Source organism: Cherax quadricarinatus, chromosome 71 (assembly GCF_038502225.1).
Source record: "Cherax quadricarinatus isolate ZL_2023a chromosome 71, ASM3850222v1, whole genome shotgun sequence".
Classification (NCBI taxonomy): domain Eukaryota; kingdom Metazoa; phylum Arthropoda; class Malacostraca; order Decapoda; family Parastacidae; genus Cherax; species Cherax quadricarinatus.
The window spans coordinates 15,789,231-15,812,873 of record NC_091362.1 but is presented as its reverse complement, the minus strand read 5'-3'; the positions used below and the strand labels follow the sequence as shown (position 1 = coordinate 15,812,873).

The following is a 23,643-nucleotide window of genomic DNA, read 5'->3' as shown; positions in this document are numbered from 1 at the left end:
TTTCGGAGCACAAATTCCGGACGAGGCTGGCTCATTCCTTCAGATTTTGACTTGTCTCTCACAGCACCCACCTCTGTCACAGCCTTTCACTGCTCGTGCTCAACATTCTGCTCATATTCATACTACTCAATCGTCAACTATACTCTGCTAGCACTTCGTTGTGTGGACATCACTGGTAACGAAGATACAGATGAGACTACATTTGCAGCGATAAACTGAAGTAATGAATTGACTCACGAAATCGAAATATGACGAATGTAAATAAATCACAGAATGTGAGTTTTAGAACTAGTCTGCCATCCTTTCTGCGGTTTAAAATGAACCGAATTTGAGTGCAACGGGCACAGAAAATATTCAGCTTGGTATTCATGTAGTTTTCTTTTTCAGAGTAAAAAAATAATATTTTGGTTTAAAATTACCCGAATTCAGCTCTAGTTAGGAAGTTCAGTCGTTGTAGGTGAGACGGGAACATGGAACGTGGCTGGACACCCGTCCCTGGCTCCAGGCCCGCCACCTGTTGATTACTTGCGGATGATTCCGGGCTCATTGTCTCTGTTGCCCGGTCTCAGACCAGGGTTTGCCAGAAACTACAGCCCAACTAATCAGCAACCACCCAGAGGCACCTGTCCAGTTCTCTGGTTAAGACAGATGTCGCTTGATAATTCCCCTTTACATCGTATCTAACAGTTGAAAGTCTTTGATCCTTTGTACTTAATGAAGCGTGTTTTAATGCGCTCATTATAACTGTTTTTCACTGGGGTATAATTTACAGCCTCTCATGTCTCTCGCTCCCGTAAGGAATCGTTTCAGTGTACAGATTTAAACACAGTTCCTCCATTATTTTTTTCAGATGGAAGCCATGATGCGTCTTTAAAGCATAAAAGGGCACAATACCGTAACTGTTGGTTATTTATGTATGATACGAGGTATTTCTTACTTGTGCTCCAGTCAATACAATTTGTGAAATTTTAAGAGTTCTTAATAGTTAAGGCGTTTCATGAAAGATCTTTTCCGTACAAGAAGGTCGTTGTTATGCAGCAGTAGTCGAGGCTTGAGAGTATTAGTTAATTATTACTTATCTTGACAAATAAGACATATGCAACACTTGAGTATCTTTATTGTGGAAGCTTTTCGCCACACAGTGGCTTCGTCAGTCCAGTACAAAGAAGAATGGTGAGGAGTAGCAGGAGTTCGAGGTAATCAGTCCTTCAGCCTGGGAGTCTATTACATGGATGAAATCGACTCCGGCCTGGGGGACTGATTACCTCAAACTCCTGATCTTCACCATTCTTTGTATTGGACTGATGAAGCTACTGTATGGTGAAACGTTTCCTAAATATACCCAAGTGTCACGCATGTCTGATTTATCAAGCTGTCGATTCTCTGAACCATTTATCTACATTACGTATCTTCACTGGCTTGTCATCACTTGTACAACATATGTGTTGTCTAGATTGTCGGTATTGTATACCATACTTGTACAACTTGTCATCTTTTGTTTTGAAAGCTCTTGTCACAGAGCCTATCATTTCCCTTGCAAAGGTAATAGTAACATTCTTACGTTCCTTAAACATGGGATCCTGTGGTATAGTAATCACTACGTTCTTTATATTATAACATTATCACGTTCCTTAAACATGGGATCCTGTGGTATAGTAATCACTACGTTCTTTATATTATAACATTATCACGTTCCTTAAACTTGGGATCCTGTGGTATAGTAATCACTAAGTTCTTCATATTTCCAGTGCGTTGTCAAGTGGTTCGATAGCGTTTTGTTGACCCAAATTAAGACGTTCACGTCATTTTCCTGTTTTCATTAGTCAAGAAAAGGCACATTTCACTCTGCAGTCAAAGTATTTTCTACTCCATTTCGTTCTGAACTTTTCAAATTTTCACCTTTTCACTATTTTCATACCAAATTAGATAAGATTTGTTTTGACTTAGAAAGACACGTGAGAAAACACCAGGACTTGTTCCCGACAGAAGTGATCAAGGTCCTGGTGTTTGCTTATGTATCTAAACCAATATGTCGGTATTTATTACCATGGTTCATACCATGGTTTGTTTTGGTTGAAAATTATATTATTTTTGTTTGTTTTCTGTGACCCACAGTAAGTTTGCATCGACAAATAAGGTTCATTGGTTTCTTCATGACCTATACTCATACCGATACAAGTATTGTTTCTGGTGTTACAGTCCTATGATTTGTATATTTGTCGTAAAATATGAAAATGAGAAGAATTGGGGAATGAATCTTTACCATAGTAACAGACTTGCATCTTTGTCATTATTAATCTCAAGTTTATTCTCTGAAATGCAGGTTACATGTGGATATTTTTTTTTTTCATGTCCATTGAGTGTTTAAGTCGGAGTATTTCTGTTGCCTAGAGAAGATTAAGTTTTAACTCACTGCCTGATTAGCAGAGCCTTTCACTTTAAGCTTGAATCCATGACTCAATCGCCATGGGTTCAAACTCTACCCGTTCTGTGGTTTGTTTGCATTAGTATTATTACGATTTATATTTTTGGGGCCAGATTTGTTAATAGGTTGAACAGATGTCTGTCCATTATTTCAACTATCCCTTTTGCACACGCTTTGTGTTTTTATTCAGTGACGACACATGTCGAAGGCTCTAGCACGATGTCCAAATTAAGTCAGCATTCTATCTGTTTTCAAGACTAAATCTCATGCTATAGAGGTCTAACAGTTGCGAGAGGCAAACACTGCCTTCTCTAACTCCATGTGAGTCTGGGTTCTATAAATGTTGTGATTTCGTGTCTTTAGCAATCGTTCCGATCCTTTTAAAAAATCTGATAACGTGGGGTGTCACTATTATCAGCATATATTATATATATATATATATATATATATATATATATATATATATATATATATATATATATATATATATATATATATATATATATATATACTGCATATATATTTACTGCCACCTTATGGATTAAGGTAATGTCAGCTATTTTAGAGCCAGGGGGGGGGCACCTCCGTCTACATGGTCTCCCTGGGATATTTAAGGAGTTAAATAATGTTTTTGCATTGCAATTTCAGACGAATTTCGAAATCTTTGGGTCGAGAGCTGAGGCAGAGATCACGTGCAGGTCATCCGTTAGCTAGTGGCGTTGTCGTTAAGGGATAAATGTTGATGGTGTTGTCGTTCCAGGATGCATGATGGTGGTGTTGTCGTTCCAGGATACATAATGGTGGTGTTGTTGTTCCTGGCCTCAGGAATACCGCGGGACATAAGAAAGGGAGGCTATTCCTGGCTCCATGTATATGTGTCTTATATGTTATTTATCCACTATAGACAGGGAGAAGAAAAAAATGGATTACGACAGAAGCGAAAACAGGTAGTAAATAGAGAGGAAGACAGAGGTAAGAAAGCTGAAACTGCCCGACACACTTGTGTCTGTCAAAATGAATGTTCTCTTCTCTCATTTCTCTAGTTAGGAGACTACCAAAGTAGTGGTACACTTCAGGGGAGCCTCGGGGTTTACCATAGGTTTTATGTTAGGTGAGAGTCGTCAGGAAACAGGACAAGTATTTCTTGACGCGGGTCTTGACGCATAAGATAACCCACCATTGGAGATTTTGGTCATCTGATCGAAGCCAATAGTTAAGCCAGACTCTGGAGTCTGGCGTTGTGGATAAAGTACTGTGTACTCTGATGCTGAGTTTGCTGGTTCGAGTAATAATAATAAAAATAATACACACACACACACATATATATATATATATATATATATATATATATATATGTGTGTGTATATATATATATATATATATATATATATATATATATATATATAATTTCAAGATTGTAAAAATATATATATTTTTTGTATCGCAAAACTTTTGGTATAAATAGATCAACAAACAATATATATTTCTTTAAATATTTTGTTGTATATGTAATAATTCCATATAAATACATGCATATTTACACAAAAAATTACTGTTACGAACACAGGTAAGAATGGCCTGTGATCTGGTCGTAATGGGTTCGGAGCAAAACAAACTCAGCAGATAGACTATAACTTTTATTTCCTTCACCAGATATATACAAATATTTACACTTATGTACACTATGTACAAAGATTAGAATACTCAGTGTACCACACGACGGTGACATAATGGAAAAAAACAAAAGCCGGACAGAGTGAGAGAACCGTGCTCAACCAGCTGGTAGGCAAGTCTGGCAGATGCTGACTGCGAGTGAACCACATTGGCTCAGCACTTGGCGGGCTCGCTTATGATTGGACAATGAACCAAGGTACTGATTTAACGACGGGTACCCTAATAATCGTTAAACCCTTAGCACTCGGTTTGCTGGTTGGGAGGTAGCCTATATGGAAGTATGTACATACAGTGAATAAATTGTAACATTAACTTTGCATGCCACACACTATATCACTTTTAATAAAATTTATTATTATTATTATTATTATTCATGGGAAATTCTAAACCCCTAGGGGGTCATATACCACCTGAAGAATGGGGAGTAATCAGGCTCAATCCAAAGAAAAATGAAACTGCCTCAGTTCCTTGGATCAAGAACCTTTTACTAGCATCAAGGTGCCTCCCTAAAGGGGATCCAACATTGTCTCACTTCGTCCAAACAATACTTTTGTTACTTCCTTAAAACTGATCCTCCTTTAAGAGATGCCGGTGAAGGGCTCTTGAATCCAGGAACTGGAGCTTCTTTACCCTTCCTTAGATCAAACCTGATTTCCCCCCCCCTCTTCCCACGCTGCATGACCCCTTTGCCCTTTCGGGTCTAGCGTTTACCCGTGGATGAAAAAATAGCATTTCTCTCAGTGTGGGAGGGAGAGTTCTTGGCAACAATGTACTAAGGAGTAATAAAAATAATCAAGATTTTTTTATTGTTTTATTTATAAATCAGCTTAGATAATTAGCTGATGGTGAGATTTTTGGTGAATTCGTCAATAATAAGAGAATCTTGTAGTATTTCACCATTATCCAGCACAGCCAGGTGTGTGTTACTTCTGTGTCCATTGGGAGCCTCGTCACATTGTAAATCTGGCCACATTGTAAATTTGGTTGCATTGCAAATTTGGCCACATTATATAACTGGCCACATTGTAAAACTGGTCACGTATTTCTGGTCACATATTTTATCTGGTCACATTGTGAACCTGGCACACTGTAAACATTGCCACACGTTTTGACGAACATAAATGCGGTTCCTTCAGTGAAGCAGTGGCAACTAATTTACCAGAGAACTGGAAAATGACACTACAACAGTCACGTGAAAGATGAGAGAAGACATATATTCCTTTGCCATGGACAGGGACAACAGACAATAAAACACAAGACTCGGTGAGCGATAAAAGTGAATCTGAAAACAGTTGTCTTTACCAGAGGAAACTTTACTTCGGTCCTAGAGACTGGCTGGAGTAACCAGAGCGTTTTGTGTGTGTGTGAGTGAGAGAGAGAGAGGACACTACCCGGCCATCATTTCCATGAACTCTGTAACAGAAAAGTGAAATAGATAATAAGGTGTTCCGGGGAAAGTAAGGCGGACGGAAGCACTGGCGAAGGGTGATTCATGGGAGACAGAATGACACTAAGTATCGATGAGAGAAACAGAGTAAGATGTACTTTGTAATCTACCAGAACAGCAATTGAACAAGAAACGAAATGAGAATATATATATATATATATATATATATATATATATATATATATATATATATATATATATATATATTATTATTATTATTATTATTATTAAATGTATCTGTATGCAATAAATATGATAAATTAAAAGTAATAGATATAAAGCACAACAAACAGTTAGCCGATGATAGGAATGAAAAATGTTAAAAATATGTGTTAATGCTGGATATGTGAGAATAAGGTTAAATAAGAGAAGCATAAGATCAATATCTTCACTTGGATGTTTATATAAAGTGACATACTATTATCCAAGCCATTATTAAATTATTATATATATATATATATATATATATATATATATATATATATATATATAAATAGTTTAGATATTCGTATATAAAATAACGTGTCGCCGCGGATTCACTGAAATCGATTCACCTGTTGATGAAGGTCTTACAGATGATCACTTATTAATTACATCGATCAAACAATTAATTCTTACGATATGTTAGAATGTGTGCTGAATTTCATGTTTACAAAAGTATTAACAATATACTGCGGGTAATTAATATCTCATACAATGAGAGCTTAACGAAAGAGGAAACGAAGTGTTGAACAACACCGAACAAAACATTAGTGCAGAAGCGAACTTTCGCTAGACGAACTGAGTCAGGAGACGCGTTGTGAATACACATCTCCAAACAACTGAGGCAGGAGACGCGTTGTGAATACACATCTCCAAACAACTGAGGCAGGAGACGCGTTGTGAATACACATCTCCAAACAACTGAGGCAGGAGACGCGTTGTGAATACACATCTCCAAACAACTGAGGCAGGAGACGCGTTGTGAATACACATCTCCAAACAACTGAGGCAGGAGACGCGTTGTGAATACACATCTCCAAACAACTGAGGCAGGAGACGCGTTGTGAATACACATCTCCAAACAACTGAGGCAGGAGACGCGTTGTAGAGTGAATGTACATCTCCAAACAACTGAGTTAAGCAAGTGAATAACTTTCTTCACTCAGCAGCAAGAGTCTGGGTGTGCAAGAATTATCTACCAGGCTACAGATGTAGTAAGCGAGGTTATGACGGTACGACAGAGGAACAAGGAAACAGGTGAGCAACATAATTTATAAAGTTTCTGCCAGCAGTTGAACCAAGTGACTAGCGATCTGTCAAGCGATTTAAGGAATTGGAACCATTCGACAGAGACTTACCAAACGACATGAAAGAATTCGACCTACTTGGAAAAAAAACTAAATTTGAATGAGCGACATAAGTTATCCGAAATTTTCGGAAATGATTTAAGAAACAACATCGAGGACTGTATCAATTCATAACGAATACACAGAAATAACGTAGTAACATAGCAACAGTGAATTTAATCAAGGGAAAATAGAATAATAGAGCTTGGAAACTAACAGAGACGTAATTTATCATGTGTTCAGGGATGAGTTGAATAACACATGGTGTAGAATTTGTTGAAGGAAGAAATGTTGTTAAATTAGACACATGTACAAGAGATCTTCAAGAAGGTAACCCAAGGCAGTAAGAAGCTTAACTACAGTGAGATGACGTAGCAGTGATACAAACAACGGATATCTACGTTTAGTGAAAGAAATTAAAGAAAAAATCAGTAATAAATCTTCGAGCATAAAACAGATGATAATGAGTAGAAAGTGAAAATGGGAGTGATGAGTGTGTGAAAAAAAAATAGAAAGTGCGTTATTGCATCGGAGAAAGGAATAGGAGGAGGAAGAGGAGAAGGAGAAGACCTGCTCTTAACCGTTCATCATCTCCATGAATTCTGAAATGAGAAATACAAACGTCTTAAAGAAATTGCCAACAATTTTGCTTTTCCAGTTGTTAGTTTTTACCAACAACCGGAAAAAAGTAATGATGCTGTGAGATGTACCAGAGTAAATATTCCAGCAAATTACTGACTTCTTCCCAGTGTTTATTATAAACTTTGAAGCAGAATCAATTTAATCTGTTTACGAGTGTTTATTTAGTGATTTTTTTTGTATTAAGTTCTTTGGGTTTAATCAGTGTTGGTTTAATGTTTTATGAGGTTCCTCTATTATAATGGACTGTTATGTTGTTTTTTGTTCATACTGATACGTTTTAATATATTTGCTAATTATTATTATTATTATTATTATTTATAAGGTTGGGAGGATAATTTATTCGAAGTAAAATTATTTAATTATTTAATCATTTAATGCATTTTGAAGATCTTTTCCAAAATTGAGACTCAAAGAGAATGCTTGTCTGTAGCTCGGATCTCAGCCCACTGACTCCTGTCAGAGAGTCAGCCGTTGCCTGCCACAGGCACTCCTGCCACATAATCTGCCATTAAACACCTGTGTCTGTAACACACCACTTTCGTGGTTGCCTCTTGCCCTTGCCCGCCACAGGGGCAATGACTTCAGATTAGATTATATACACGATGGGTGGGAGGCGACAAGTCAATGTTTTTTTTATTTTTTGGTTGGAAAGCGATGCGAAGTGCTGGTTTGTCTCTGACTTGATCTGAGAGGTTTGGCTGCCGCGAGTTAGTGAGCGTCTGTGAGGCGGCTAAACTTTCCATAAGAGACGTCTCGAGAAGGAATCACTGTGTTTAAGGCTGGAGAGAAGGTCGAGTTGGGACAGTCAGGCAGAAAACAGTCATATAATGAGAAATTAGTCTGTCTTTCGTGCAGCAAACAGCCAGCCAGTCAGTAAGGAAGTAGTCAGCCAGGAAAGAAGCAGACAGCCAGCCAGGAAGGAAGCAGTCAGCCAGCCAGGAAAAAAGCAGTCAGCCAGCCAGGAAGGAAGCAGTCAGCCAGCCAGGAAAAAAGCAGTCAGCCAGCCAGGAAGGAAGCAGTCAGCCAGCCAGGAAGAAAGCAGTCAGCCAGCCAGGAAGGAAGCAGTCAGCCAGCCAGGAAGAAAGCAGTTCGCTTGTCAGTGAGGAAGGAAGACAGAGAAGGCAACACTGTGAATGTTATTGCCAGTGTTCTGCTTGTGGCTGATGATCTATAGTCAGTGAGAGACAGTATCTCTCTAGTGTGACGTGGAAGAGACCAGAGAGTGCCCTAGGGTATGATGTTGGAGAGACCAGAAAGTGCCCTAGGGTATAATGTTGGAGAGACCAGAGAGTGCCCAACGGTATAATGTTGGAGAGACCAGAGAGTGCCCTAGGGTATAATGTGGGAGAGACCAAAGTGTGACCTAGGGTATAATGTTGGAGAGACCAGAGAGTGCCCTAGGGTATAATATTGGAGAGACCAGAGAGTGCCCTAGGGTATAATGTTGGAGAGACCAGAGAGTACCCTAGGGTATAATGTTGGAGAGACCAGAGAGTGCCCAGGGTATGATGTGGGAGAGACCAAAGTGTGCTCATGGGTATGATGTGGGAGAGACCAGAGAGACAACATGTAGTAAAGTGCCCCAACCGAGACCCCAAGTGAACAGCACAAAGTGCAAAGTGCAATTACCGAAAAGTGGAAGTAAACACTGAGTATTGGTGTACAGTTAAGAAGTGTCAGTTTTTTTGTGTTTATTGTAAATTACATATATTGGTGTTGCAAATTGTGTATTGTGTAAACAGTGACTTTGATGTGTTAAGGAATACGCTTTTGATGTACCATGAATTATATACTATGCAAATTTGTTTTTCTTGTGATGTAAATATTTCCGGTTTCTCCTCGTTCACTAAGCAAAGATGCTACTTACAAAATAAATGAAGTTTGAACTGACTACAACATGACTTGGCAGAGATGCAGCCGATTCGAATTAACCACACGAGGAGACAGACACAGATGATAATCTTTATATTTCGACCTCCAAATGAGGTCCTCTTCAGCAGTGTACATACACTTTAGTCTGCATTTCAGAAATAAACTACTCTTGATCGTTTGTGTGGAAGTGAAACGTAGTTTAATGGCCCACTTGAGGGCAGCAGTCTTTAAAACTGACTAAATAACTATCAGTCAGTTGATATATTTGAAAGATACCCATGATCGTGTACCGATTGATCATGTACCGAGTGATCACTGCATTGATTTTGGCTTCACTAAGACGAACAGTTGAAGCCCATTAAAAATTTCACGAAGCGAGGAGAGGGAAAATTCTGTATGGCTAGAAAAATATAAAAATTCTTAAGAGACGCGGCTCTAAACTATTGACAACCCGCTCAGTCAAAGCTTTAGGTTGGTGAAAGGGCACATGTGTAACTAATGTGGCGTTTTATTGTGGCAACGTTTCGCTCTCCAGGAGCTTTATCAAGCTTTTACAAACAATACAAGGACACAGAGGGTATATATAAGTACCAATAAAATGTCATATTAGTTGCACTTGTGTCCTTTTACCTAACATATTGTCGATAATCCTTCCATTATTACTAAGCTTTGGGCCTTTGATCGAGGCCTTCCTGTTCTGCCTCTCCCGACCTCGCCCTAAAACACAAGACGTTTAAGATTATAAAAAAACATAATATTTGATAATTTTATGAATTTTTTCCATTGAGGACAATTGACCACTCCCACTGGTATTAATTTTCTTTAGGTCACTGTGTCACTTACACCTCCGCCTATATATACTCCGTCCCAGGACTGATACGTTTTGCTTACGTTTCTTTCTAAATCAATTAACATTCTTAAAAATAAGAGATTCTCTTATAATTCGTTTTCAGTAACGAGAGGAATGGGGCCCAAGATACAAGCCTGGTGAACCCCACCTGTCATCATGATACAGAGAATATCAGTGGATATATTTTTAACAGACTCATATCTTCCTTGGAACTATATTTTATGACCGAGAGAACCTTTGCATTTCATTATCCATAATATATATTTTTTATGTATCCGTATAGCTCTGCTCTAAATGTTTTATTATGTATGTGTTGTATGGCGGTTATGTGTGCTCCTCTCCGTGATGTTAAATGCATCTTTGATGTTAGTGTTAAATGCTTTTTAATGCTAGCTTGTAAATATAAATATTTCAAGTAATCATTAGAGGATCTTATTTCATTTTTTATCTCAAATAGACAAAACTAAGAAATTTATTGATGCTGACCTATAAAAATCTTCTCAGGTGATATATTTACGAAATTATTCTCTCTCTCTCTCTCTCTCTCTCTCTCTCTCTCTCTCTCTCTCTCTCTCTCTCTCTCTCTCTCTCTCTCTCTCTCTCTCTCTCACCATCAAAGTCGAGAGTGCCAGATCCATCCTCGTCCACCTCCTCAATGATACCGTCCAAGTCAGCCTCCGTCAACCTGTTGTCCAGCTCTCGTAGGATCTCCCTCAAGACGTCGGTGGTGATGTAGCCGTTGCCTGTACCACACGTACATGAAATACCATATTAGGGTGATGCTTTAAATCCGTATGGATCATGCAGTGCCTGGGAAACGGGAGGCAATCAACATTCATCCATGGAGGAGGAGAAGGGCGCCGCCAACAGTGGCGACCAGACGCAAGTGGGCAAAAGAAGCTTTCACTGTGACGACGTTTCTCCCTGTGTAGATCGTCTTGTGTAATGTATATGAACATTATACAATACCAACAAGACAAAGAATTAGACACATGTGCAACATCTGGGTATCCTTAATATGTAGACGTTTCGCCATCCAGTGGCTTTATAGTACAAGAACATAATGTCAAGACTGTAGAAGCTACAGTCTCATGATGATGGCGAAACTCAGACAGAATCATAACCAAATGCTGTGGGTAGCATCCTGGGGTGGGTATTACACCTAGCTCAAGGCTGGTCACTCAAAGACACGTTTCACCCACAGAGAGGTTTCATAAGGTAATAGATAAAACCCCACTATGGGCGAAACGTCGAATAATAAAGAATTTTCATGTTGAAATTGTGGAGAAGTAGAATAACGAAGAAGAGAAAGAAATACAACAACAACAACAACAAGGCAAAAAATTTTATAAGAAAAATTAAAAAAAATTATGTGACAGGGCTACTTGACCCTTACGGGTTTAGCGCTGAGGTTAATTATATTCTGACTATTTGTGTGAAGGAAGAGAGAGCGGCAGGGCAGGACCTGACCTGGATGCCAGAAGTGATGGATGTTATTCTCATTTTTTTTTTGGGGGGGGGAGGGGTGAAAAGGTGACCCGTAGGTGAGAACGACTCCAAAAACACGGGTTGTGGAACGTTTCTGTCTCTACACCGATCGAAAGCTCGTCCCAGGGAAAACATTCTCTTGCAGCTTATGGGATTCTGGGGATGACGTGATGATTTTTCTTAACCCCTTCCCCTCCTCTTCAACACTCCAACGTTTCGCTCTACACCGAGCGAAAGGTCGTCTCGAGTTAAAGATTCTCTTGCAGCTTATAGGATTCAGGGGATAACATGATGGTTCTCTCCCCAGCCCTTGTCTTCAACACTCCACAATAAATACGATGAAATCCCCACTCCCCTAAATAAAATATACAAATGTGTAATATACTAACATTTAATTTTGCCCCCATAGTTCCTGACCATCACGAGCCAAGGGTAAACTAACTTACCTTCTTTATCATATACACGGAAAGCTTCTTTCAGCTCGGCCTTCAGTGCTTCTTCGTCCTCCTCAATGAGGAACTTCGCCGCCAGCTCCACGAACTCCTCAAACTCCAGCTCACCAGAGCCTGAAGGAGAGATCATTGGTTAAAATTACGCTGGTCTATACCAATAAAATGCTTAGGAAATAAAGCTAGTTATTCTTTACTAATTTTGCATCATTGAATCCAGAAATGATAAAAATTGCAAATTGGCTTTATTTACACAGAAAAGTAAGGGCTCAGACCAACTGCTGTTGTCTTTGATCTTGGGAGGAAGGAAGGAAAATAAAATGCACAGGGTTTATGGACCAATAAAAGCAATGAAGAACTTCCTAATCTTGTCCTCGGATATAGACAGTCTGTAGAAAGAAAATCAAGTTACCGTAGGTTAATATTTTACAAACAAGTTTATAATTTGGGTGGGTAAAGTTTACTAAATAAGGACCCGCAAAAGGTCACATACTGTTGCTTGAGACTTTGTGTATGTGTTCATAAACTGGTAGGATGAAAGTCAGTGAAGCTCAGAAAATTGTGAAACTTTTATCTACGTGTGATTGTAGTTCATCCTCTTAACAACAGTCAGTGTTTTATTTATGTTGCTAAGACAAAAAGGCGACAGTCATCATTCGACTGCGTTTTCGAGTGCGCTCTTCAGAGCAGCGTATTGGTCTGAATTTATGGCCGAAAAGAGAAAAAGAGAGACACTTGGGGCAAAATAAGTCTTTATTATAGCCTACGTTTCGCTTCCCTTTTCCTTTGTATCAGTCCCAACATTTATGTGACCAACCTCCATTCCCAGTTTACAAACGCACATACAAGATTCTCAAGAGTTTACTAGTTTCGGATCTGGTTTACTTCGCACAACGTTCTGAATGGCTAATGATGTAAGGAATACAACTACCCTCTCCTTTCTCGGATCAAACCTGATTACCTCCTTTTCTCAGGCATTAGTAAAGAAGTACTAGGTCTACTTCGAGGAAACCCATTGCTTGAGCTTCGAAATCCACCACTTCAACTTCGACTTACCGTCTTCGTCAGTCTCTGCGATGACCTCCTGAAGGTTCTTCTCAGAGATCTTGACGCCCATCATCCGCAAGATGACGCCCACGGTCTCCGGGGTGATGTAGCCTTTGTTGTCAGTGTCGAAGGAGTCAAAGGCCTTCTGAAGTGCTGCAAAGCGAAGATAGTATTAGAGAGGTTGAAGACCCTCCTGTACACATAATAATGTGGGCTAGGTGAAAAATTAAACTGAAAGATGGGGTATTCAGCCTGGTTGACAAGATGCGTCTAGGAATAGGTGTATATCTACAAACATTCTCCGATAACTATTTTCGGTTCTCTTATTGCGGTATGTGGACGAAGTAAGCGTGAACGATTAATTTACACTGAGGACGTTAGTAACAAATCCGAGACTAGTGTAACAGTGGTGTGCTGATAGACGTTACACTCAGCTATAGTTTCAAGTTAGAGAAAGGAAGAGAAATGTTTTTAACCGTATAAATGTGCAGTGAGAAGATTAAAGGGTGCAAAAAATAGATGCAGAAACCAAGGCACATTAGACGTGTATGAGAGTTAACTGTGAAATAGAATAAAGGAACAGAATAATAAAGTAGAGAAGTGTAATGTGTAAAAAGAGTACAAAACGGTTGCAAGATCATACATAAAAAGTGTAAAAGAGAACAGAAAGGACGTAAGAATACAGAAAGGGTATAATATCCTACAGAAGGGGTGTAAGAGGGTACAGAAGGAATATAAGATCGTACAGAAAGGATGTAAGAGAACACAGAAAAGGTGTAAGAGGTACAGTAATGATGTTAGAGATGGGCTAACTATGATGCATTACTAGATATCTCCAATATATTCCATATATAATTAATAGGAAACTTGTGGACTCACACAACCTTTAGGCCAAATTTCATCGCCATTTTTGAATGGATTTCTTTGTGATGAAACGCTGGCTGGGTTTACATGTTTTATTTTTTTTTTTTAGGATTTCGGGAGACGTGAGATGCCTCTGGTGGGGAGGTGGGGTGACCGGACCACAGATTAGTGTGGTGGGGAGGTGGGGTGACCGGACCACAGATTAGTGTGGTGGGGAGGTGGGGTGACCGGACCACAGATTAGTGTGGTGGGGAGGTGGGGTGACCGGACCACAGATTAGTGTGGTGGGGAGGTGGGGTGACTGGACCACAGTTTAGTGTGGTGGGGAGGTGGGGTGACCGGACCACAGTTTAGTGTGGTGGGGAGGTGGGGTGACCGGACCACAGATTAGTGTGGTGGGGAGGTGGGGTGACCGGACCACAGATTAGTGTGGTGGGGAGGTGGGGTGACCGGACCACAGTTTAGTGTGGTGGGGAGGCGGGGTGACCGGACCACAGTTTAGTGTGGTGGGGAGGTGGGGTGACCGGACCACAGTTTAGTGTGGTGGGGAGGTGGGGTGACCGGACCACAGTTTAGTGTGGTGGGGAGGTGGGGTGACCGGACCACAGTTTAGTGTGGTGAGGAGGTGGGGTGACTGGACCACAGTTTAGTGTGGTGAGGAGGTGGGGTGACTGGATCACAGTTTAGTGTGGTGAGGAGGTGGGGTGACTGGATCACAGTTTAGTGTGGTGAGGTGGGGTGACTGGATCACAGTTTAGTGTGGTGAGGAGGTGGGGTGACTGGACCACAGTTTAGTGTGGTGAGGAGGTGGGGTGACTGGACCACAGTTTAGTGTGGTGAGGAGGTGGGGTGACTGGATCACAGTTTAGTGTGGTGGAGAGGTGGGGTGACTGGGTCACAGTTTAGTGTGGTGGGGAGGTGGGGTGACTGGATCACAGTTAGTGTGGTGAGGAGGTGGGGTGACTGGATCACAGTTTAGTGTGGTGAGGAGGTGGGGTGACTGGATCAAAGTTTAGTGTGGTGGGGAGGTGGGGTCACTGGATCACAGTTTAGTGTGGTGAGGAGGTGGGGTGACTGGATCACAGTTTAGTGTGGTGGGGAGGTGGGGTGACTGGATCACAGTTTAGTGTGGTGAGGAGGTGGGGTGACTGGATCACAGTTTAGTGTGGTGATGAGGTGGGGTGACTGGACCAAAGTTTAGTGTGGTGGGGTGACTGGACCACAGTTTAGTGTGGTGGGGAGATGGGTTGACTGGACCACAGTTTAGTGTGGTGGGGTGACTGGATCACAGTTTAGTGTGGTGGGGAGGTAGGGTGACTGGATCACAGTTTAGTGCGGTGGGGAGGTGGGGGTGACTGGATCACAGTTTAGTGTGGTGAGGAGGTGGGGTGACTGGACCACAGTTTAGTGTGGTGGGGTGACTGGACCACAGTTTAGTGTGATGGGGAGATGGGTTGACTGGACCACAGTTTAGTGTGGTAGGGAGATGGGTTGACTGGACCACAGTTTAGTGTGGTAGGGAGATAGGTTGACTGGACCACAGTTTAGTGTGGGTTGTTGTGTCTCATACATACCACCAATCTGTTCTTCATCCAGTGAGTCCTGTAACAGTAGTCGTGGCGTTAGTGACAGAAATTTACGCTTCTTATTCATTAATAGAGCATCGTAAATTTAGAAAAATTTTGACAGCAACAGAGATATTGCAATAGCAGACTAACTGAACCAAAATAATAAACCAAATGAAATTTTTTTTAGCAATTAAGAAAGCAAAGGCAACTAAAAAAAACTAAACACGATAACTATATTAATGGTGTTGTTACTATAACTTTGCTGGGTTATTAAACAACCTGTCAACTGCACGAGGGTCGTTATCCCTAGAGAGGTATAACTCTGAAAGGTATGCCTTGAGAGGTATAGTGTTCATGTAGTTACTGCTTGAGATATTAGGACTGGTTTCCCTAAGACACCTGCTGTCCATGTTCACCCATCAGTGAAATAGGTACCTCCTAATGTGCAGATTAAAGTAAACTCTCGTTGTCAAATTGGGAAAAATCTTGAGCTAAGAATACAGCAACATAAATATATCATTAGATCTGGACAAATGTCTGATGCTCTGTTTATCCAGTGAGAGATTTTAACTACCTAACTGAATTTCAAAAGGTCGAGAAAGTTGTATCAAGCAAGTTGAAAGAAACATAATCGAATCATGTTTCATTAAAAATAATAGTGATTTTTAATGTGAATATTAATTCAAGGTTATATAAATCAGATTCATTTATAATTAATAGTATTTGTGAGGAATTTCAGTTATGCGTGACATGTCACTCAAAAACTGTAGTTGATATGTGTCCTGACCTGAGGATACTGGGTCACGTGTAAGGTCATGTGTGAGGTGATACCTTAAACTTATAAACCTTCTGTCTTATTTTAACAGAGCCTTGGTAATGTGAGAACATTATTACAAACACTAATCTCAGGCCAAAGGAATATTTGTCCTGTTCTGTGAATTTTAAAAATTTTAAAAATCTTTCGTTGGTCGATGCATGCAAGAGATGAGATAAAAAGCTGAAAACCACTTTCCTGAAGGCTGGCTGCTTTGGACCAAACGTCTAGCATCAGCTGGACGCCTAAGTATTAGACCAGTGTGGTACGGTGAGCAGAGCACTGCGTACCTTGTCCCAAGGTTCATAGGTTCGAGTCTCCTTTGTCCTGAGATTAGTGTTTTCAGTCACCTCTCTAAGTAGCGACAAACAAAGCATTAAATTCATACTGTGTGCTTCTTGGCAGGGTACCACACAGTGCTCTTAACATACTGACTTCTTTATCGCTGAACCTCTAATTGCTACGCGAAATAAATTTCCTCAGTAAAACTCTCCGATGTTTGCTAGTGACGTCACCATGAACATCGCCCAGAAAAAGAGGGATTTTATAAAGTTCAATGAAAAAAATGGATTTAAGCAGATTTTTTAAGAGAAGCGAGAGCAATTAAGTTTAAAAAAGAAGTCTTCAAGATTCAGTAGTGGTGGTGAGGTAAGGTGAGATGCGGATTGCAGGAGATAAATCTCTTAAGTAGTGTGTGACACTTGGCCTGGCTACCATCACTGGTCTCCCGGGGATGCTGCTCCACATCTGCTCTACAAGACACTCAACCCTACACCTGTGAGCTGGTCACCAGTGTTTCCCCAGTGATGACCCTTTCTCTGACACGTTCTATAATAACATTTAAGTTATAATAATAATAATAATAATAATAATAATAATAATAATAATAATAATAATAATAATAATAATAATAATAATAATAATCATTATTATTATTATTAACAATAATAATAAAACCTATGCAATGTTTTGACTCCCTTTCGATAAATTTGTTATACATTGTACAAACTTATTCCTTTATAATTCTTCATAGCAAAAAAACTATATGCCTTTTTTTGCTTTACTTGTATTTTTATCTCGCCATTCTATCTGTGAACTCAGTCACTCACAGTCATATGATGACCTACCGTCACTCACAGTCATATGATGACCTACCGTCACTCACAGTCATATGATGACCTACCGTCACTCACAGTCATATGATGACCTACCGTCACTCACAGTCATATGATGACCTACCGTCACTCACAGTCATATGATGACCTACCGTCACTCACAGTCATATGATGACCTACAGTCATTCACAGTCATATGATGACCTACAGTCACTCACAGTCATATGATGACCTACAGTCATTCACAGTCATATGATGACCTACAGTCATTCACAGTCATATGATGACCTACAGTTACTCACAGTCATATGATGACCTACCGTCACTCACAGTCATATGATGACCTACAGTCATTCACAGTCATACAGTGACCTCACTCTTTTTCTCCTTCCCATTGCACCCACCTCGATGCAACTGAGAACTCTGCTACAACACTCGAAGAATCCAGGCTTAAATTATCCGCTATTCCTTTTTGACATACTTTTATTCGCTCTTTCTGGCTAATATTTGCATTCAACTGTTGTTCATTCCTCTCGCTCATCATTCTCTTCTCTAAGTGTTTTGTTGTCTTACACGCTCTTGGAGCAGGGAGAAAGTGGACAGAGAAAAGGCGTGGCACGAGCTGTGACTCGACCCCTGCAACCACAAATAGGCGTGTGTGCGTGTGTGTGTGTGTGTATGTGTGTGTGTGTGTGTGTGTGTGTGTGTGTGTGTGTGTGTGTGTGTGTGTATGTGTGTATTTGTGTGTATATATATATGTGTGTGTGTGTGTGTGTGTTTATGTGTATACGTGCGTTCACGCGCGCGTGTGTTTGTGTGGCTCATTAAGATATATGCGCTACCAAGCATGTGTACAGATGTACCCAATAAAGAGGCCACTTTATTAGGTACACTCGTATATCTGATCTTTCATGCAAGTATCTAATCGGGCAATCCCCGTGGCAGAACCTCGGTGCACCTTGGTCATGCAGATATAGCCAAATGGTTCAGTTGTTCAGACCGAACACCAGAATTGGGAAGAAATTCTGTGCTTCTAACATTATAGTCAACACGCAGCACTATGTACCTGATTGTCCACTTATTTAAACATACAAGAACAGATTAGATTTTTTTAGATTTTGCCACCGAAGTGGCTAGTTTATTGTGCACCTCACATCCATCCTGTGGATGGTAGCACAAGAGCATATGGATACACAAAAGGCCTAGGAACTAGGCCCCAAAAGGGTTAACTGGAGTACAGCTGGATTTACATCAACAGTTCACTTATCTGTTACAAGAAAATTTAGGAAAATTGCTTAATATATCTTTTATTTTCATTAATAAGATATCTTGAGATGTCACATAGGTTATTATACTGTCTATCTCTGTATTCCTCAATAAGTGGACAATTAAGCACTTAGTGTTCAAGGACAGACGATACGTGAAACTGTCAGTGTTTATGTAATTAAATATTACAGATAATGAGACATGTCCTAAATTAGTGCTCAACAGATGAGTGTATGTGTAAAAATCATTAAATTTCAAATGCACGTGTGCAGTTTTATTAGCACATTCCGGACCTAGTTTAAAGGCCTCTTAGATAAGTTCTCGTTTTAACCCGCTAAGAAAAACTGGGGTGAACGATTAACTAGACACTTCGACGACAACATTTAATTCACACTTCAAATTCTTGTACGTTCATTCCTTACACGAAGACTATACACAGTGCTGCGTGGAAGTTGTATTATTTTTTCCATAATTGCACTAAATACAGAAGCTTGATGATGCATGTTATGTAGCGAGAGATGTTTTTATGTCAGTGGTGGGTGAAGTGGACACAGGAAAGAACGAGATGCATAAATGAGAAGGAGAGTTAAGAACGAGATGAAGAGACATAAACAAGATGAAGTCATAAACAAGATGGAGAGACATAAGCAAGATGGAGAGACATAAACAAGATGAGACATAAATTAGACGGAGAGACACAAAGATGAAGAGACATAACAAGATGGAGAGACTTAAAGAAGATGGAGAGACACAAACAAGTTGGAGAGACATAAACAAGATGAGACATAAACAAGATGGAGAGACACAAACAAGATAAACAGACATAAACAAGATGGAGGCACATGAGTGGGGAGAGAACGAGTGACGAGGAAGAAAGAGAGGATGTCGGAAGAACGAGGAGAGACTCACCATGTTTACAGGTGTGAGGGGGAGGTGTGAGGAAGCTGCCGGAGAGAGAGAGAGAGAGAGAGGGTGTGTGCACGCACCACCGAGCCACACACAGCTAGTGGATCGTCTCCACTACCACCGCTACCTTTTTATCCCCACTATTTTGGAGCACAAATTCCGGACGATGCTGGCTCATTCCTTCAGATTTTGACTTACCTTTCCCCCCCACCCCCCACACTGCCTGTTCCCTATCCCTCCCCCCCTTCCCTCCCTCCACCTCCGGATCCCCTCAGCTCACACAACATGGAGGCAAAACATTATAGTCGCTTTCACAGGTGCCCGTCCATCAAGGCTGCTGACCCTGACTACCTGCTGTCGCTGCCATGGCCTAACTATAGTCGCGAAACCTACCAGCGCTAGTGAGAGAGTGTTCTTAGGGGTGGTCAGCGAAGCCTACGAGCAAGCAGTCCCTGCTAAGTGCAAGCTCTTGATATCTAAGAAGGACTCTGGATGTCTGGAAAGGACTCTTGATGTCTGGGAAGGACTCTTGATGCCTGAATACTTTCCATTCCCCAGGTGCTGCATCCCTTCTGCTTTTAGCGCTTCTCCGCGAAACATAATCCTCAAACAAACAATAAATAATAAGCCTTTAATTGGTCCTTCAGTATCGTAGCATTCACATGTTGTTTTTACTGTTTGTCTGGGAAGCGCTAAGCCCACGTGAATCATTCAACACATTGATCTGGGAAGGCTCGAATCCCCGTCCGGTAATCGCCAGACGGACACGCGACTAAACTGTACTCGAACTATTCATAGACACCAAGTGCTGGTTAAAAAAAGAAATCACCTGAGAGCCTCAGTCTCAAGCCAGTTGTCTGTTTCTGTCGAAGCTCCAAGCAATAAAAGCTTCACTGAAACAAGCGTAATTTTTGCTTTTGCTTTCGTTCGTTTGAGCTTGTGTTGCCTTTCTTAAGTTCCCCTACCTGATAACCCTTCGACCCTTTTTCATTAAAAAAAAGTCTTTGATCCATTCTCTTAAAACCCTTTAACTCACACCTTAAAAATCGTTCCCTCGAAAACCTTTACCCGATTCCCTTAAACCCCTTGTGACTCCTTCCCTATAAACACTCTGTATGGAGAATACTCACATGAAGATAAGAGAAATACTCTGAGGCCAGCTGCAGCTGGCCCAGACCAGCGTCGGTCAGGTGAGTTGTCGTAAATCACAGCTAGAAACGAGATTCTTTTGGCAAGTTACATACACTTGTACTGATATTTTGTTCCTCTTAGGAGGAGGATAAGACTTCGACTAATTATTGTCGTTTCACAGTAAAATATACTCTATCACTGCCACTGCTTCATTTTCACTGGCCTGTTGCAGACTCTATATCAGCTTTTAGATCAAAGAAGGCGTTTTATGCCACATTATTAATAATAGGGTTAAGTAGTGTAATCTTTCTCTGGTAGAGATCACGTTATTTTATACAGAACAACCACTGTGACAAAAATCGTGAAATTCCAAGCGCTTTCGTGATTTCTCACATTATCAAGGGACCATTCCGAGGAACGATTTGCTAAGTCTTAGCAAGTGTCCCTCGGAAGGAATCTGCTGAGGTTTTCTTACTCATTTCTGCAACTTTGCAAGCTCCTGATGATGTGTTGATTGCAACACGAAAGGGTGATAGTCGGCCACAATGGCCAACTATTACCCAGGTTTGCATTTGCTGTTAAGAAAACAAGAGCAGCAAGCGCAACGAAGACAGCTGTAATGCATAGTGAGTCATATATTTATATTTACGTAAAGCGATAAACCCGTGTGGGCCCTTCAGCGGAAGGGGTATTGGAGACTTGATCGTCCGTCCGGAAGTCGTTAGACGGAGGTGAGGGCGTAATATGTGCATAGTACATATGCTGAGATTTAAATGGTAAATCTCGCATCACACAGAGATCGACCATTGGTCCTTTCGGTTATGAGCCTGGAGGGTGAGGCACTGATTACCTCAAGCTCCTCCTAATCTTCCATCGTTTTTCTCTGTATTGAACTGAGGAAGCCACTGGCTGACGGAACGTTTCCCCAGTAAACATTCCCAAAAGTTACACAATTGTATCATTCTCCTTTCTTAAGTATAGGTTCATTGTTGAGTTATTCCAGCCACGGTGCTGTGACCTTTTTATTCATCAGAGTAATAAGGTCTGTGAGTCTTCTTCGAGACTCTTATGTTCTTAACAGACCCTTAACAGACTCACAAATACTGCAATTAAGAATATCATTCTTAACCTTAACAGACTCACAAATACTGCAATTAAGAGTATCATTCTTAACCTTAACAGACTCACAAATACTGCAATTAAGAGTATCATTCTTAACCTTAACAGACTCACAAATACTACAATTGAGAGTATCATTCTTAGCCTTAACAGACTCACAAATGCTGCAATTAAGAGTATCATTCTTAACCTTAACAGACTCACGAATACTGCAATTAAGAGTATCATTCTTAACCTTAACAGACTCACGAATGCTGCAATTAAGAGTATCATTCTTAACCTTAACAGACTCACGAATACTGCAATTAAGAGTATCATTCTTAACCTTAACAGACTCACGAATACTGCAATTAAGAGTATCATTCTTAACCTTAACAGACTCACAAATACTTACTGCAATTAAGAGTATCAAACAATTCACCTGCCAGAGCTCAAAGTGTCTCGTATCCGAGTGTTGTAAGACTGTGTCGCAGCCTCAATGGGCCTCACACCGATCATTAAAGTCAAATTTCAATCCTCTTGCTGCCAGCGTCGAATACTTTCCCACCGATACGGTATAAACCATCTAAATCATTCTCAAAACCACGAGAAACAATAGTGTGAATTATGAAGGAGGAGTCATCCTGAATAAAAGAAATGTGTGTATCCGGATCGCTTTTAATGAATGCTGTATAGCAGTGGTGTATAATATCGAAAAAACTGAAGAGGTAGAAAGTGAGGTAATCAGTCCCTGAGCCTAGAAAGAACTACGGTACTGAACACTTCATCCTAGTCTGAGGGACTGATAACCTTATCTTCTACCTCTCCAGTCTTCTGTATTGTACTGATAAAGCCGTAGGTTGGCGAAACGTCTACAGAATATAGATACCCAGATGTCGCACAGGTTTCTAATAATTGCTTGCTAGCTAAACTCTTTTGGATACCCGTGTGGACATCATCTCATCACAGGATAGTGATATTTGTTGTTATTGGTTTTTAAAGGTATAAAATGTAGCTGGTTCGGTCCAGGAAAATGGTCAACCTTTGATGGGTCATCATTTAATTCAGACCTGTGTCAGGGACCCCCTGATGTTTCCTGACAAATAAACCACCACTACCTCGTATCTGTTGATAGATATGTTCATTAGTTGGAGAGAATAACGGATACTGGAGGCAACATCTATCGAAATTCACATGGGGAATCCATATTAAAAAAAATCTGTCTACCTGAGGTCTTTACGAGGGTCAACGCCCCCGCCGATAAGTCCGTGACCAGACCTTGCGGTGGATCAGGGCCTGATCAACCAGGCTGATACCACAGGCTGCACGCAATCCAGCGTATGAAGTACAGCCCTGCTGATCGGGCACTGACTCTTGTTATCTGTCCAGTTCCTAGGGGCAATTTCTAGCTAATGAATAAACTTTTATTGGGGCAATGTTTCGCCCTGCTTGAGAGCTATACATACAGCGAAACATTGTCCCAGAGCAAGATTGGTCTGCATCGTGACTTTTCTTCGTTTCTGTGGCCACTGGGCCATTTGTATTCATTGGGATACATAACGATAATCAACATCACCTCCACGTCTAGACGGGAATGATGGGTGCTCCTCGGTACCGCGTGAACAACCAGCAAGAAACAGGTACAATCGACTTGAGCAC

The 23,643-nt window shown here is 40.6% G+C and overlaps 1 protein-coding gene across 2 annotated transcripts; it reads right to left on the bottom strand.

Moving 5' to 3' along the window:
- Positions 1 to 4,857: 4,857 nt before the first annotated feature.
- LOC128700329 (troponin C) lies at positions 4,858 to 19,900 on the bottom strand. 2 transcript variants are annotated; one of them, XM_053793441.2, is made up of 6 exons: positions 19,759 to 19,900; positions 15,661 to 15,688; positions 13,232 to 13,375; positions 12,173 to 12,292; positions 10,850 to 10,981; positions 4,858 to 5,512 (listed from the first exon to the last, which is right to left on the bottom strand). In XM_053793441.2, exons 1-6 carry the CDS (start codon positions 19,759 to 19,761, stop codon positions 5,487 to 5,489), a joined length of 453 nt encoding a protein of 150 aa, XP_053649416.1. In that variant the 5' UTR covers positions 19,762 to 19,900; the 3' UTR covers positions 4,858 to 5,486. The 2 variants fall into 2 exon arrangements, with proteins under 2 accessions (XP_053649416.1, XP_053649415.1); XM_053793440.2 differs by lacking the exon at positions 4,858 to 5,512 and adding an exon at positions 6,319 to 7,476.
- Positions 19,901 to 23,643: the final 3,743 nt, after the last annotated feature.

Coding starts and splice junctions, on each gene's coding strand:
- LOC128700329 (XM_053793441.2), bottom strand. Junction 12,293..13,231: donor CGCAGAGACTGACGAAGACG/GTAAGTCGAAGT, acceptor TCTCTCCTTCAG/GCTCTGGTGAGCTGGAGTTT. Junction 5,513..10,849: donor TGGCACTCTCGACTTTGATG/GTGAGAGAGAGA, acceptor TTTCTGTTACAG/AGTTCATGGAAATGATGGCC.